The 14,048-nt window shown below is 37.6% G+C and overlaps 1 protein-coding gene across 1 annotated transcript in view; it reads left to right on the top strand.

Moving 5' to 3' along the window:
* Positions 1 to 1,103: 1,103 nt before the first annotated feature.
* The window catches only part of DNAH14 (dynein axonemal heavy chain 14), a 354,570-nt gene continuing 341,625 nt past the window's right edge, over positions 1,104 to 14,048 (top strand). The window contains exons 1-3 of the mRNA XM_070384410.1: positions 1,104 to 1,135; positions 1,946 to 2,107; positions 9,306 to 9,433. Of these exons, the coding sequence (XP_070240511.1) occupies positions 1,104 to 1,135; positions 1,946 to 2,107; positions 9,306 to 9,433 (322 nt within the window). The remainder of the gene's footprint in view (positions 1,136 to 1,945; positions 2,108 to 9,305; positions 9,434 to 14,048) is intronic.

Raw genomic sequence — 14,048 nt, 5'->3', positions numbered from 1 at the left:
GAGTGCAACAGAATGTATATAGAAAATCAAAGGGCCAAGAATATGTAAGCACTTTCTTTGGAAAAAGACAATTTGGGAAAATTTGGGAAAAAGACAATTTAAAGCTATCAAAACTATAGTAAATAAAGTAGTGTGATATAGAAATGAGGATAAACAAATAAAAATAAAGAACCAGGAATGAATAATTGTACACACATTTTGATTGATGACAGACTTGCTGGTACAGATAAGTGAGGGAGAGGATGGGGTGTTCAGTAATGCTGTTGTAATGATCACATGGGCTTCCCTGGTGACTCAGATGGTAAAGCATCTGCCTGCAACGCGGGAGACCTGGGTTCGATCACATATCCTTATCAGGAGGGTACAGAAATTGCATTTGTCCTCATCCCACAAATCAGTTATAAGACTTGTGAAAGGCAAAACCGTAAGGCTGTTAGGAAAATTTATGAGAATTTTGTTATCACTGTGGAGTAAGGAAATATTTCTTAATTAAGACAAATCATACACAGATAAATTAGACTATTTTAAAGTTAAGAACTTCTATTTGTCAAGAGTTCAAAGATAAGTCCAAAGTGGAAGATACTTTTAATACATATAAAATGACCAAAGATTACCACCCAAAATGTGAAAATAACTCCTCGGTATTGCTAAGAAAATGGTAAACAATTCAGGAAGAAAAAAAAAAAAGAACAAAGGATATGGAAAAGTTTTGGGGATAGTCATTATAATGACAAGGCAACTGTTCAAGGTGTTTATAAACCGAATCAGTTCAGTTCAGTTCAGTAGCTCAGTCGTATCTGACTCTTTGCGACCCCATGGACTGCAGTACGCCAGGCCTCCTTGTCCATCACCAACTCCTGGAGTTTACTCAAACTCATGTCCATTGAGTCAGTGATGCCATCCAACCATCTCATCCTCTGTCATCCCCTTCTCCTCATGCCCTCAATCTTTACCAGCATCAGGGTTTTTTCCTGTGAGTCAGTTCTTCGTATCAGGTGGCCAAAGTATTGGAATTTCAGTTTCAACATCAGTCCTTTCAATGAATATTCAGGACTGATTTCCTGTAGGACGGACTGGTTGGATCTCCTTGCTGTCCAAACTGAATGGCACTCACAAAGTCCTCAAAGAAAAACGAGTTAGGAATACCTAATAAAGTTATCCATCCATAAACAGGTTCAAAGAAATGCTTTATTGTCTTTGAAGAGAAGTATTACCATATTATTCAAGTGATCAAGTATTTTTGTTTAATATACCTAACAAGGGTCTCTTTTCTACTGAGAAGTATATGTTTGAATTTTCTCTGCTTTGCAAAAGTATGGTATGTAGCTGTAGGTATTGTAGGCAGTCATTTTGGATTCTGTTCTTATGAATACATTTTCCCAACATTTACAAAGTAAACAGCTAAAGCAATGTGAAAAGATTTTGGCTTTAATCCTGATATAGGTTGTTGGTGATGGTTGCTGTAGTTTTTTTTTTTTTATTTTTATAAAGGAGGGTAATTATGTAAGGATTGAATTTCAGAAAACTATTCTGACCTCACCCTGCCACCAACTTCATTGGGTAACATTTCTTTTTTCTTGTTGCTTTTTGATTATTGTCATCCATCATTGTATTTATCTTTAATAATAAAGTATAAAATTTCAGATAAATATTTATGCGTGTCATATCAGAGGCACAGGAAATGGGTAACATTTCTTTATCATTTAAAATAAAATTAGATGAAGATTCTTAAGTCCCTTTCAGCTTTAAAATTTCAGTAATATCAGTTAGACCTATTTAGTATTTAACCAGACTCTCCATGTTTCAGATCTGCTTTCCAAAGTGCCTATCAAAAATTGTTTGACAGGATAGATATTTTGTTGCACTGTAAAGTACAGAAGAAAGATTTAAAATTTAAGTTATAGAGAATATTAACTATAGTATCTTATTTTCTTTGTCATGTTAGAGTTTTAAAACATGAAGAAGCAAAGTATTATCAAGATGTTCTACCATCAGGGAACCAACCAGCAGGAAAGGAGACAATGAAACATAAAACGTTTGGAACAATCTCTGTACCCTTGAAGTCAGAGAAAGCAGAAGAAATTTATCAAGATTACACTCCAGGCATGTTGACTTTTATTTGCTTTTGTGGAGATGGAAAGAAGTTTTCATAGTATTAAATTATATAAATATATATAAAATATATTGAAATGGTACAAGGTTTGGTACTTTACTAATTTCATTAATCATAGAAATTAAAAGAAATACAGAGCTTACCTTTTAAAGGGAACACTAAACATAATAATAAAAATAACAACAATAATATCACTGTTACCACCAACAATATCTGGCATTTCTATAGCAATTTACATTGCTCTGTCATGCATATCATCTTATTTTGTATGTGTGTGAGATAACCCTAAAAGGAGGGGGTCAGCATTTCCTTAAATCCCTAGTGCCTTCTAGCTTTGTTGTGACCCCTCTTTGTTCCTTTTGTCAACCAGCGTCTTGATTGTTCCCTCCATGTACCTCCATTTTTTTTTTGTTTGTTTGTTTGTTTACCTTCTTCCAATCCCAAATTCTACCATTTCCAAAATTTACTTTTTTTTTTAAAACCACAGCTTTCTTTTCTGTCCAGCTTTGGTCTCCATTCTTCACTTCTTCCTGGATTAGTCACTCTGTGACCAGTAACTTCAACTCCATTTTCCCATTTCTTTCCTCTGTACCTGAATTGGCAAAATGTAAACTCTAATCAACAGTTAGAAGCAACAGTTAGAACCCTGTATGGAACAACTGATTGGTTCAGGTTTGAAAAAGGAGTACAACAGGGCTGTCTGCTGTCACCCTGTTTGTTTAACCTATAAGCTGAGCACATCATGAGAAATGCTGGGCTGGATGAGTTACAAACTGGAATAGGCGGGAGAAATAGTAACAACCTCAGATATGCGGATGATACCGCTCTAATGGCTGAAAGCGAAGAGGAACCTCAAGAGCCTCTTAATGAGGGTGAAGGAAGAGAGCAAAAACGTTGGCATAAACGAAATATTTAAAAAAACTAAGATCATGGCAACCAGCCCCATTACTTCATGGCAAATAGAAGGGGAAAATGTGGAAGTAGCGACACATTTGCTCTTCTTGGGCTCTAAAATCACTGGGGATCGTGACTGCAGCCGTGAAATCAGAAGACAGTTGCTTCTTGTCAGGAAAGCTATGACAAACCTATACAGTATGTTGAAAAGCAGAGACATTACTCTACCAACAAAGGTCCGTATAGTCAAGACTATGGTCCTCCCAGGGGTCACGTAGGGTTGTGAGAGTTGGACTGTAAAGAAGGCAGAACGCCAAAGATTGATGCCTTTGAACTGTGCAGCTGGAGAAGATTCCCAAAAGCCCCTTGGACAGCACGGAGATCAAACCAGTCAATCTTAAGGGAAATCAACCCTGAATACTTGTTGAAAGGACTGATGCTGAAGCTGAAGCTCCAGTATTTTGGTCATCTGATGTGAACAGCCCACTCATTGGAAAAGTCCCTGATGTTGGGAAGGATTGAGGGCAGAAGGAGAAGAGGGCATCAGAGGATGATATGGCTGGATGGCATCACTGATGCAGTGGACATGAACTTGGGCAAACCTTGGGCGATGGTGAGGGGCAGGGAGGCTTGGCATGCTGCAGTCCATAGGGTTGCAAAGAGTAGGACACAGCTGGGTGATTGAACAACAAAAGCAAATTCCACAATGTAATTGTCAATTTTCCTTGGTTACCAACTTGGTAAGCCTATTTTGCAGAGCACTTACATAATCACATTGATTGGTTCTTTTTCCAATTTCATGGTCTCCAGTATCAGTGAGGCACTCAGTTCTGCCTTTTGTTATTTTATGTCTCTTTTTAGCTCTCCTTTCTATTACATACAACATCTGTTTAAGCTGTTGCAATTTAACCATGAGTCTGAATTACTTGATTATGCCTCTACTTTATAAAAACCAGGCAAGAGTACTGGAGTGGGGTGCCATCGCCTTCTCCGAAAATTGAAGATAGAGGTAATCAAATGGAAACTTGTCTGACTCGCAGCTCCCCAGTCTCACCTGCAGTATTTGTCTCAAGGAATAATTGTGCCTTCTCTCCTTTAAGGTTATTCCTACCACCTCTGTTTGGAGCTCCTTTTTTGCCATGTCCTCAGGAACTTGGGGTCCGTCTATTATCTTCTCTCTCATCTTCCTTTCTCTTGGCTTTTTTCTGTCAGCACATAAATATGCTACAAGCTTAAGGCTTACCTGTGTTAAACAAAAATGTCCGTCTCGTCAAAGCTATGGTTTTTCCACTGGTGTGTACTGATGTGAGAGTTGGACCATAACGAAGGCTGAGTGCCGAAGAATTGATGCTTTCGAAATGTGGTGCTGGAAAAGGCTCTTTAGGGTCCCTTGGACTGCAAGGAGATCAAACCAGTCAGTCTAAAGGAAATCTACCCTGAATATTCATTGGAAGGACTGATGCCAAGGCTGAAGCTCCAGTACTTTGTCCACCTGCTGCGAAGAGCTAGCTCATTGGAAAAGACCCTGATACTGGGAAAGATTGAAGGCAGGAGGAGAAAGAGATGACAGAGGATGAGATGGTTGGATGGCATCACTGCCTCAATGGACATGAGTCTGTGAAAACTCCAGAAGATAGTGAAAGACAGAAAAACTTGGTGTGCTGCAGTCCATGGGGTCGCAGAGTCAGACATGACTTAGCAACTAACCAACACAAGGAATAAATTTACCCAAGAAGATGAAATACCTGTACACTGAAAACTGTAGGACACTGATGATAGGAACTGAAGAAGATGCAAATTAATGGAAAGATAATCTCTGGTTGTGGATTAGAAGAATTAATATTGTTAAAATGTCCATACTAACTGAAGCAATTTACAGATTTAATGCAAACCCTATTAAAATTCCAATGACATTTTTCACAGAAATAGAAAAAACAATCCTAAAATTTGTATGGAGCTGCATCAGATCAGATCAGATACATAGTAGACCTCAAATAGCTAAAGCAATCTTGAGAGTGAAGAATGAAGCAGAAATAAGATAATGCATAAATGGCCAATAATTTGACAAAATAGCCAAGAATATTCAATGTGGAAAGGACAGTCTCTTTAATAAATAGTGTTGGGGAAACTGGATAGCCAATTTTCAAAGAGTAAAACTATAGACATCTATTATTCAATACACAAAAATTAACAGAAAATGGTCTAAAGACTTGAAAATAATGTTGTTGTTGTTGCAGAACATAATATCTGAAAGCAATAAAACTAGGAGGAGACCGGTGTAAAACTCTTTGACATTGGTCTTGGTGACAGTTTTCATGAATTTGACACCAAAAGCAAAGACAACAAAAGTAAAAATAAACAAGTGGGACTACATAAAACCAGTTTCTGCACACCAAAGGAAACTATCAAGAAAATGAAAGGACATTCTACCAAATGGTAGCAAATAATCATATATCTGATAACTTGCAAATAATATATCTGATAAGAGGTTAATATCCAAAATATATAATGAGCTCGTGCAACTCAATAGCAAAAAAACAAGCAACCTGATTAAACTATGGGCAGAAGATATGAATAGACATTTTTTCAAAGAAGAAATACAGATGGCCAACAGGTACATAAAAAGGGGCTCAGCATCACTAATCAGAGAAATGCAAATCAAAATCACAAAGAGATAATCGTCACACCTGTCAGAATGGCTGTTATAAAAAAGACAAGAAATAAGAGTGTTTGCAAGGATGTGGAGAAAAGGGAACCCTTGTGTACTGTTTGTGGGAATGTAAATTAGTATAACCACTTTGGAAAACTTGAGGAAAACAGTTTTCCTCAAACTAAGAATAGAATTACCATATGATCCAGCAATTACACTTCTTGATTTTTATCTGAAGGATATGAAAACTCTAACTTGATATATGCACCCCCCATGTTCATTGCCGGAGAAGCAATGAACATGTTCATCCTGGAAAAGGCAATGGCACCCCACTCCAGTACTCTTGCCTGGAAAATCCCATGGATGGAGGAGCCCAGTAGGCTGCAGTCCATGGGGTCGCTAAGAGTCGGAGATGACTGAGCGACTTCACTTTCACTTTCATGTTCATCGCAACATTATTTTCTGTAGTATAGACATGAAAACAACCTAAGTGTCTATTGATGGATGAATTGATCAAGAAAATGTGACACAAAAACTGGGATATTAGCCATAGAAAAGGAAATCTTGTCGTTTAGGGCAGCATAGATGGACTTCACAGCATTATGTAAGTGAGATAAGTCAGACAGAAAGACAAAAACTGTGTGGGCTCACTTATATATGGGGAAAAACCCCCAAATTCATGGATGGAGAGAACAGATGGATGGTTGCCAGAGGCAGAGGATGGGGGATGGGCAAAATGGGTGAAAGTGTTCAAAGGGAACAGACTTTCAGTTATAAATAATGCATAGGCATGTACAGACAGCCCCCAACTTAAGGATGGTTCAACTTAAAATTTTCTGATTTTATAATGGAAAATTGGTGCATATCCAGTCTTTGGATTTTGATCTTTTCCTGGGCTAGCAAAATGTAGTACAATATTCTTTTATAATGCTGGGCAGCAGCAGCGAGACACAGCTCCCAGTCAACCACACAGCCATGAAGGTAAGCAACCAACACATTTATAACCATACTGTACCCATACAGCTATTCTGTTTTTCACTCTCAATACAGTATTCAATAAATTACATAAATTATTCACATTTATTTTAAAATAAGCTTTTTGTTAGATGATTTTGCCCAACTGTTGGCTAATGTAAATGTTCTGGGCACTCCAAGGTAGGCTAAGATAAGCTATGATGTTTGGTAGCTTAGGTGTGTTAAATGCATTTTCAACTTAACAATACTTTCAACTTTCTGTGGGTTTACCTGGACATTTTGCCATCATAAATGGAAGATCTGTCATTTACAACATTACTATTATTAACAATAGTAACCATTGTTAATAAGAGTAAATTTTAAAACTTCTCGTGTAAAGAAAAAAATTTGTAACTATGTGTGGTGATGGATGGTAACTAGAATTACTGTGGTGATTATTTTGCAATGTATACAAATACTGAGACACTATGTTATACACCTGAAACTAATGTTATTTGTCAATTATACCTCTATAAAAAGAGGAAGATGTGGTCTAAAGTATCAAATAACACTGGTAAGTCTAGTAAAAGAAGGGAAGACAATGTCCATTGACTTTATTGACCTGAATAATATGTTCACTTGAATATTGTTTTAGTGGAGTTCCAAAGCCAGACTGGAATGGATTAAAAAGTACATAGTAGATGAAGAAATAGAATAGAGACTATATGCAACTCTTTCCATTATTTTGACTGTGAAGAAAGGCAATTAACAGATTGAGAAGCTGCTTGGATATGAAAAAGAAAAAAAAGAATGGTTAATAGTGTAGGCATGAGGGGATATGTCTAACAAAAGGTGGAAATAATTGGTTTTGGGAGGAGAAGAAACAGACATCTCCTCTATTAGTAAGAGGGCAGAAGGAAAGCATTAGTAATAGACGTGTGTTGCTTGGCTTATTTGGCAATGACTATTTGAAGGAATTCCCATCTGACGCCTTTATGTTCCTTGGAAGTGTTGTCATGAGTTTAGTTGAAATTGGGAGATTGGAGCTCTCCAGGGAGCATGGAGAAAGTCTGAAATAGCTGTTGAAAAGCCCGAAGAGTAAGTTAACCAGAAAAATAACTATGCAGATGTACACACAGAGGGCACATAGAGTTGGGTTCATCCAGCTCTGGTGTTTTGCCATATAGGAGAGACCAAAAGAAAGGGAAAGTTTAGGATATTGACAAGAGTTTTGTTGAAAGATAGCCTTGGCTGGATAAGGAGAAAAGTGAAAAAAAAAAAAAATAGAAGGTTGATGGATTGTAAAAAAGTAATGGAACAGTGAACTAGAGGTACTGAGGAGGTCAAAGAATGGTGATGTTGGGAGTAATAAGCAAGCTGGAAGGGTAAAGGCCAGTGATGGCAAGCTTTAGGATATAGTCTTGATAGTGGTAAGTTGAAGTGGACAAACTTCAACTAAGATATGAGAGGTTGTCTAGAAATGGGGAGATAGGAGCATGATGTCAGACAGGTCTTAATTCACGAACAGTAAATTTTCTAGGGGGCTTCCCATGTGGTGCAGTGGTAAAGAATCCATCTCTAGTGCAGAAGATGTAAGAGACATGAGTTCGATCCATTGGTCAGGGAAGATCCCCTGGAGGAGGAAATGGTAACCCACTCCAGTATTCTTGCCTGAAAAGTCCCATGGACAGAGGAGCCTGGTGAGCTACAGTCCATGGTGTCACAAAGAGCAGGACACGACTGAGCACACCTCTAGAATCTTCAGTTTTTCTAGAGTTCTTCCCTAGAAAACTCTAAAAAAGTCTTCTAGAATGATGACAGATTTAATATGGAGTAAGTGAGCCCTCCCTGGAGCCAGGGTTCCAGATTAATTGGGTGACCAGACAATTGGTGAATGTCAATGAAAAATGGAAGAATATGATATAACAAAAAGGCATGCGCTTCAGAGGAGTAGGATTTTTTTTTTTTTTTTTAAGGGCAAGTTGTAATGATTTGGCAGTGGTGAATGAGGAGTGAGGAGGAAAACAAGCCACTTTCTAATCTTGAGGTATATGAGGTAATGGTGTATAAACAGCCACTACTTGAGGAGGTTGCATGTTAATTCAGTGTTAGAGAATAACAAAACTAGAGTAGGTTGCCATTCCCTTCTCCAGGGGATCTTCCCTACCCAGGGATTGAACCCAGGTCTCCTGTACTGCAGGTAGATTCTTTTACCATCTGAGCCACCAGGCCCTATGTTACTTTTCAGCATTTGTATCTATACATTTTTTAGGCTCAGTTGTTAAATTACAGTTAATAAAAGGATTTTGTATGTATTTATTTCACAGGAGGATTCACATTTAAAAGGTTTGTTGTAATAATAAGATCTTAAACATTTACCTTAGTAACCACTTACTATGTACTTTGAGCTTATTAAATATAATAATTTGACCCTTGTAACAAGCCTCTGAGGTTCTCACAGTAACAGTCTTCAATTCAAAGGTGAGTAAAGTAAAGCAGACTGATGATTGGAAGGTAAATCACAGAACTGGTAGTGGTAAAGTCGCAATTTGACTCACTATATGCTGTCGAATACTATGATGTAATAATTAGCTATATTGATTGGTATATAGAATTATGTGGTATTATTTATAGCTCATGCAGATTTATTCAATTAATAATGGTTTTATTTTCAGATTACCTTCAAGCAATTAGAATTCAACAAGATGTACTTACTTCAGAACCACTGCTTGGTAAGAAGAAAGAGAAATCAAAGGAAAAGGATCAAACTCATGCTTGTCCGAAAGTTAGGAAAAAAAGACTTGCATCATATGATAGAACAGGTATGAGATACTGACCCAGCTTGTTTAGAAGACACAACACTTTAAAAAATTAGTCTGTGGTTTTGTGTGCTTATGATGGACACATTTTATTTAGTTAGTTTTTAATATTTTACTTATATTTGGCTGCACTGGGTCTTGCTTGCTGCTCGCAGGCTTTCTCTAGTTATGGTGAGCAGGAGTTCCTCTTTGTTGTGGAGTGTGGCTTCTCATTGCAGCGGCTTCTCTTGCTGTGGAGCGTGGGCTCTAGGGCTCACGGGCTTCAGTAGTTATGCAGCGTGGGTTTAGTTGCTCTGCAGCATGTGGAATCTTTCCAGACCAGGAATCAAACCTGTGTCTCCTGCATTGGCAGGCTGATTTCTTAACCACTGGACCACCAGAGAAGTATAACACAGATTTTAGAAGAAACAGTTTTACTGAATTTTATGTGTTTGGTTGCTTAAAGAATTTTTAAATTTTGAATATAAATTTTAAAATTCTTTTAAAAGAATTCCTAAAATGTTTGAGAATTCTGTTTGAAAACCTAAAATATCACTAGATTAAAAAATTGACAAACTGTTCAATGACTACGTTTTTAATTAAGAATAGTCTCTGAAGGTTTTGATGTATAACTATCAGTTCAGTTCAGTTCAATCGCTCAGTTGTGTCCGATTCTTTGTGACCTGATGAATTGCAGCATGCCAGGCCTCCCTGTCCATCACCAACTCCCGGAGTTCACTCAGACTCACGTCCATTGAGTTGGTGATGCCATCTCATCCTCTGTCATCCCCTTCTCCTCCTGCCCCCAATGCCTCCCAGCATCAGAGTCTTTTCCACTGAGTCAACTCTTCGCATGAGGTGGCCAGAGTACCAGAATTTCAGCTTCAGCATCATTCCTTCCAAAGAACACCCAGGACTGATATCCTTTAGCATGGACTGGTTGGATCTCCTTGCAGTCCAAGGGACTCTCAAGAGTCTTCTCCAACACCACAGTTCAAAAGCATCAATTCTTTGGTGCTAAGCTTTCTTCACAGTCCAACTCTCACATCCATACGTGACCACAGGAAAAACCATAGCCTTGACTAGACGGACCTTTGTCGGCAAAGTAATGTCTCTCTTTTTAACATGCTATCTAGGTTGGTCATAACTTTCCTTCCAAGGAGTAAGCCTCTTTTAACTTCATGGCTGCAATCACCATCTGCAATAATTTTGGAGCCCATAAAAATAAAGTCTGACGCTGTTTCCACTGTTTCCACATCTGCCATGAAGTGATGGCACCAGATGCCATGATCTTCGTTTTCTGAATGTTGAGCTTTAAGCCAACTTTTTCACTCTCTTCTTTCACTTTCACCAAGGGGCTTTTTAGTTCCTCTTCACTTTCTGCCATAAGGATGGTGTCATCTGCATATCTGAGGTTATTGATATTTCTCCTGGGAATCTTGATTCCAGCTTGTTCTTCTTCCAGCCCAGCGTTTCTCATGATGTACTCTGCATGTAAGTTAAATAAGCAGGGTGACAATATACAGCCTTGATGTACTCCTTTTCCTATTTGGAACCAGCCTGTTGTTCCATGTCCAGTTCTAACTGTTGCTTCCTGACCTGCATATAGGTTTCTCAAGAGGCAGTTCATGTGGTCTGGTATTCCCATCTCTTTCAGAATTTTCCACAGTTTATTGTGATCCACACAGTCAAAGGCTTTGGCATAGTCAATAAAGCAGAAATAGATGTTTTTCTGGAACTTTCTTGCTTTTTCCATGATCCAGCGGATGTTGGCAATTTGATCTCTGGTTCCTCTGCCTTTTCTAAAACCAGCTTGAACATCTGGAAGTTTACGGTTCACGTACTGCTGAAGCCTGGCTTGCAGAATTTTGAGTGTTACTTTACTAGCGTGTGAGATGAGTGCAATTGTGCGGTAGTTTGAGCATTCTTTGGCATTGCGTTTCTTTGGGACTGGAATGAAAACTGACCTTTTCCAGTCCTGTGGCCACTGGTGAGTTTTCCAAATTTGCTGGCATATTGAGTACAGCACTTTCACAGCATCATCTTTCAGGATTTGAAATAGCTCAACTGGAATTTAGTGTGATTTTGTTTTATTCTTTTATTAAAACTTGATGGTATCATCATATTTAATAATTTTATGCCTTTGTCCAACTTAGTTGAAATTCCCAAGTGAAAAATTCATTTAAACAGATTTTCTTCCACTAACATTTTCCAATTTGTGCTTCTCTATACCTGAAATTTTTATTTGTATTAATATTTTAAGTTTTATAGGGCAAAGTACACTCTTCTGTTTTTCACTGAAATACTATGGTCCAAGGAAGATTTATCATAAAACTATTGAAGTTTAGACTTCAGAGTCTCTCACTTACATAGGCTTCATTTTTTAAAAAGAAAATCCTCAAAATTATAAATGCCTGATACTGGACAAAAGCTGCATGGATGTGGTTGTATTCATGCCCTTGTCTAATCCTTTCCCCTTGAGTGTGGGCAGGACCTATGACTGCTTTTAATCAGTAGAATATGAAAAAGGCAATGGGCTGTTCCTCCTGTGATTATATTACATTATATAACCCTCTTGCTAGCAGACTTCATGAGTCTCTCTCCTCTTCTGGTTTTGAAGAAGTAAGCTGCTATGACTTCTATAGCTATAAGGCAATGAATTCTATACTAAAAGCTGGAAGCTGATCCTTTCCCATCTGAACCTTCAAATGAGAATCCAGCCCCAGCAAATACCTTGATTGCAAACTAATAGAGGACTGAGTTAAGCCATATCCAGACTCCCGACCCACAGAAATGTGGGTGGCTTTAAACCACTAAAATTGTGGTTTAAATTTAAACCACAGTTTAAATGTAAATTGTAATGCATTTAGACAGCTAGTAGTGGATCTCACTGCAACAAATACAATCACTGTTGCTATGCATTATGAATTCTTAGTATTGAATATATCGTTACATTGTTCTTTAGTGTTTTGAACTTGGTATCAGTGTAATAAAGTAATAATTTAGGCTTAATGACTGCCAGATAAATAAAAACAATCTAATCCTTTAATGATGATATTTATTTAATTTGCTCTCCTCACTTAGCTTCTATAAATCCATGAAAACAGACTGCTAAAGACTTAGGTACTTAGAATTTTTAAAAATATTTTTGAAAAGTTTCACACAGAAAAAGTAGAGAAGATAATAGCTATTCATGTACTCACTATCTGGATATAATACATGTTAAGATTTTATAATTTTTAAAGCAAATTATAATAGGCACAGAGCTACTCTGTTACTCTCTCCTTGTGCTCTGGAGAACAATGTATATTCTCCTTTTGGATAGAATGCTTTTTGTATATTAAGTTCTTCTGATCTAATGTGTTATTTAAATTCACTGTTTCCATATTGATTTTCTGTATGTGACGTGAAGTAAAAGCGTTAGTTGCTCAGTCATGTCCAAGTGTTTGTGACCCCATGACTGTAGCCCACCATGCTCTTCCTGTTAATATTTGCTTTATATACCTTTGTTGTGTTCCTCTGTGGGATGCATATACATTTATAAATGTCGTATCTTCTTGTTGGGTTGACCCTTTTATCGTTATATAATGGCCTTTGTCTTTTATTATGGTCTGTGTTCTAAAGTCTCTTTTGTCTAATACGAGTATAACTATTGCAGCCCTCTTTTCCATTTACATGGAATATCTTTTTTCCATCCTTCACTTTCAATCTGTGTATATCCTGTTTTCTGGCGTAAATCTCTTGAAGGCAGCAAGCAGATGTCTTCTTTTTTTTATCCATTCACCCCCTCTACGTCTTCTAATTGGTAAATTTACTCCATTTACATTTAAAAAGTAATCATTAATTGTTGTGTGTGTGCCTGCGTGCTAAGTCACTTCAGTTGTTCTGGGTCTGACTCTTTGTGACCTGATTGCCTGTAGCTGCCAGGCTCCTATGGCCATGGGATTTTCCAGGCAAGAATACTGGAGTAGGTTGCCATGCCCTCCTCCAGGGCGTCTTCCTTATCCAGGGATTGAATCTGTGTCTCCTACGTCTCTTGCATTGGTAGGCAGGTTTTTTATCAATAGTGCCACCTGGGAAGGCTTAACCTTCATACTACCTTTATAATTGATTGATGCACCTCATTTACTTTAAATCTCACCTTTCTGGTGAGGTTTATTCTTTTTAGTACCCTTTCTTTCAGCTAAGTCCCTTTAACATTTCCTTTAAGGCCAGTTTAGTGATGATGAACTTTTCTCTTGCTCTTCCTTTTTTGGAGAACTCTTTTGTTTTCTTCAGTTCTGAATAACTTTGTTGAATATTCTTGGGTGGAAATTTTTTCTTTCAGCATTTTGAATATTCTGTCCCATTCTCTTCTGGTCTGCAGAGTTTCTGCTGAAAAATCTGTTTGTAGTCCTTTGTGCATAACAAATTGTTTTCTCTTGATTCTTTTAAGATTCTTTCCTTAAACATTTGACATTTTAATTACAGTGTGTCTTGGTGTGGTACTCTGGGTTAATCTTGCTTGGAATCCTCTGGTTTTCCTGAATCTGAATGTATGTTTCCTGTCCTGAGTTAGGGAAGTTTTCAGCCATTATTTCTTCAAATTATTTTTCTGGGCTTTTCTCTCTCTTTTCTCTTTCAAGGAAACCTATTTTTT

Source organism: Bos mutus, chromosome 16 (assembly GCF_027580195.1).
Source record: "Bos mutus isolate GX-2022 chromosome 16, NWIPB_WYAK_1.1, whole genome shotgun sequence".
Taxonomy (NCBI): Eukaryota; Metazoa; Chordata; class Mammalia; order Artiodactyla; family Bovidae; genus Bos; species Bos mutus.
The sequence above is the reverse complement of the archived record's forward strand: the minus strand, read 5'-3'. Positions and strand labels throughout refer to the sequence as shown.